Raw genomic sequence first — 1,631 nt, 5'->3', positions numbered from 1 at the left:
GTATCAGACCAAGTTGGTGCGCGTATCAAAATATCTTAGGGCGCTGTAAACGCTTGATTCGATTCGGGTCGTATTATACCCGGCATTCCTGCTAGATTGAGGTTAAAAGTATGGTTCAGTTTAGCATGTGGTAGAAGTTGGATTTTACAATTGTGAAAATGTCGTGTAAAAAGGGTGCCAATTGGACCAACGATGAAACACGAACGTTTCTCGAATTGATTACGGAAAAGAGCATTTTAAATATAATTGATGGAAAGAAACATCGGCATATAGAGATTTTCCGAATGCTAGTACCCGAAATGCAGACAAAGGGTTATGAAAAAACAGCTGAGCAAATGAAATTAAAATTAAAAAATTTGAGAACAGCATATTTCAAATGTAAAAGAAATAATAATGTCAGTGGTGCTGCTCCGTCAACGTGTCCATTCTACAACGAGTTAGATATGTTATATGGGAGCAGGCCAAGTGCCCTAGCTAGCAGCAGCAACAGTGATCAAGTAGGAATTGATACCGCAGAATTAAATGTGGAAGAAAGTAATTTACATTTGATTATTGCAATTATATGTAGTTAGTAGCTATAAAATATACATTTAAAATTTAAACCATCAATTATTTGATTTATATGACAGTATTATTCATTTGATTTTAGTTAACGATGAGAATGATACCAGTTGTACGACTGCTGAAGAGATTGACGAGATATTAGATAAAGAAAATGAAGTCCCACCAGCCAAAAAGCAGAAACGAACAAAAACTTGTGGTATTGATAAAAAAACTATTTAGTATTATAATCTTATTAAATATTTCTAGTTTGAGAGATGACGTCACGATTTACACGCTCTAATGTTATTAATCCGTATTTGAAGATTTCTAAGAATAACCAACGAGCTAATATATATATATACATAATTATTAATTTACATATGTAGGAATTATAATATACAAATTTTACATTTAGGGAGAAGAAGTTATGAAGCAATGATGCAGAGCCATACTGACAAATTGTTCGAATACCAAAAAGAATTACTTAACAGCATCACAAACAAGCAGATGGAGTTCCAGAAAGAAATTTTCCATAACGAAATGATAGAGCAGAGAAAATGGGAACAAGAAGAGTTAGCCAAGGAACGAGAGTTTCAAAAAGAACAAACAAACCTGATTCTGGATGCATTTACCAAAAGTATGCAGGTTATTAAACCTCAAATATCTGCTCGTTCCACACAGAGTTCCTTGAAGCCACTGAAACTTATTCCTGTAAGTTTATTAATTTTTTAAATAATTAATCGTGTAACAACATTAAAACTAATACATGCAATAAGATATATGTACATATATTTGTACATATTGTGATATATTTATAAATTTAATGTAAGGGATTTGATTTTATTAGTCTGAAAAAGTTAAATAGTGATTTAGTTTGATTATAAATATTTTATTTGCTATAATATTAAATATTTATTATTATAAATATGTTATTAATTACATTAATAATTAAATTTATAATAAAAATAAATTACTGTTTGAGTACTTACCATTTAGTATATATATTCTCATTTGATAATGTATATAGTAAAATAAATAAATATATTCTGATTTATTTTCATTTTACATACTTGTTCAACAAAAGTTTT

The 1,631-nt window shown here is 29.4% G+C and overlaps 1 protein-coding gene across 1 annotated transcript; it reads left to right on the top strand.

The window, feature by feature from the left end:
- Positions 1–11: 11 nt before the first annotated feature.
- LOC105557909 (zinc finger and SCAN domain-containing protein 29-like) lies at positions 12–1,442 on the top strand. The gene is made up of 3 exons (XM_012005312.1): positions 12–534; positions 650–760; positions 959–1,442. The coding sequence occupies exons 1-3, from the start codon at positions 159–161 to the stop codon at positions 1,273–1,275; spliced, it is 804 nt and encodes a 267-aa protein (XP_011860702.1). The 5' UTR covers positions 12–158; the 3' UTR covers positions 1,276–1,442.
- The last annotated feature ends 189 nt before the right edge of the window (positions 1,443–1,631 follow it).

Source organism: Vollenhovia emeryi, unplaced genomic scaffold (genome assembly GCF_000949405.1).
Source record: "Vollenhovia emeryi isolate VEMERY1.0 unplaced genomic scaffold, V.emery_V1.0 DF947645.1, whole genome shotgun sequence".
Lineage (NCBI taxonomy): Eukaryota > Metazoa > Arthropoda > Insecta > Hymenoptera > Formicidae > Vollenhovia > Vollenhovia emeryi.
This window is presented reverse-complemented; position numbering and strand designations above follow the sequence as displayed.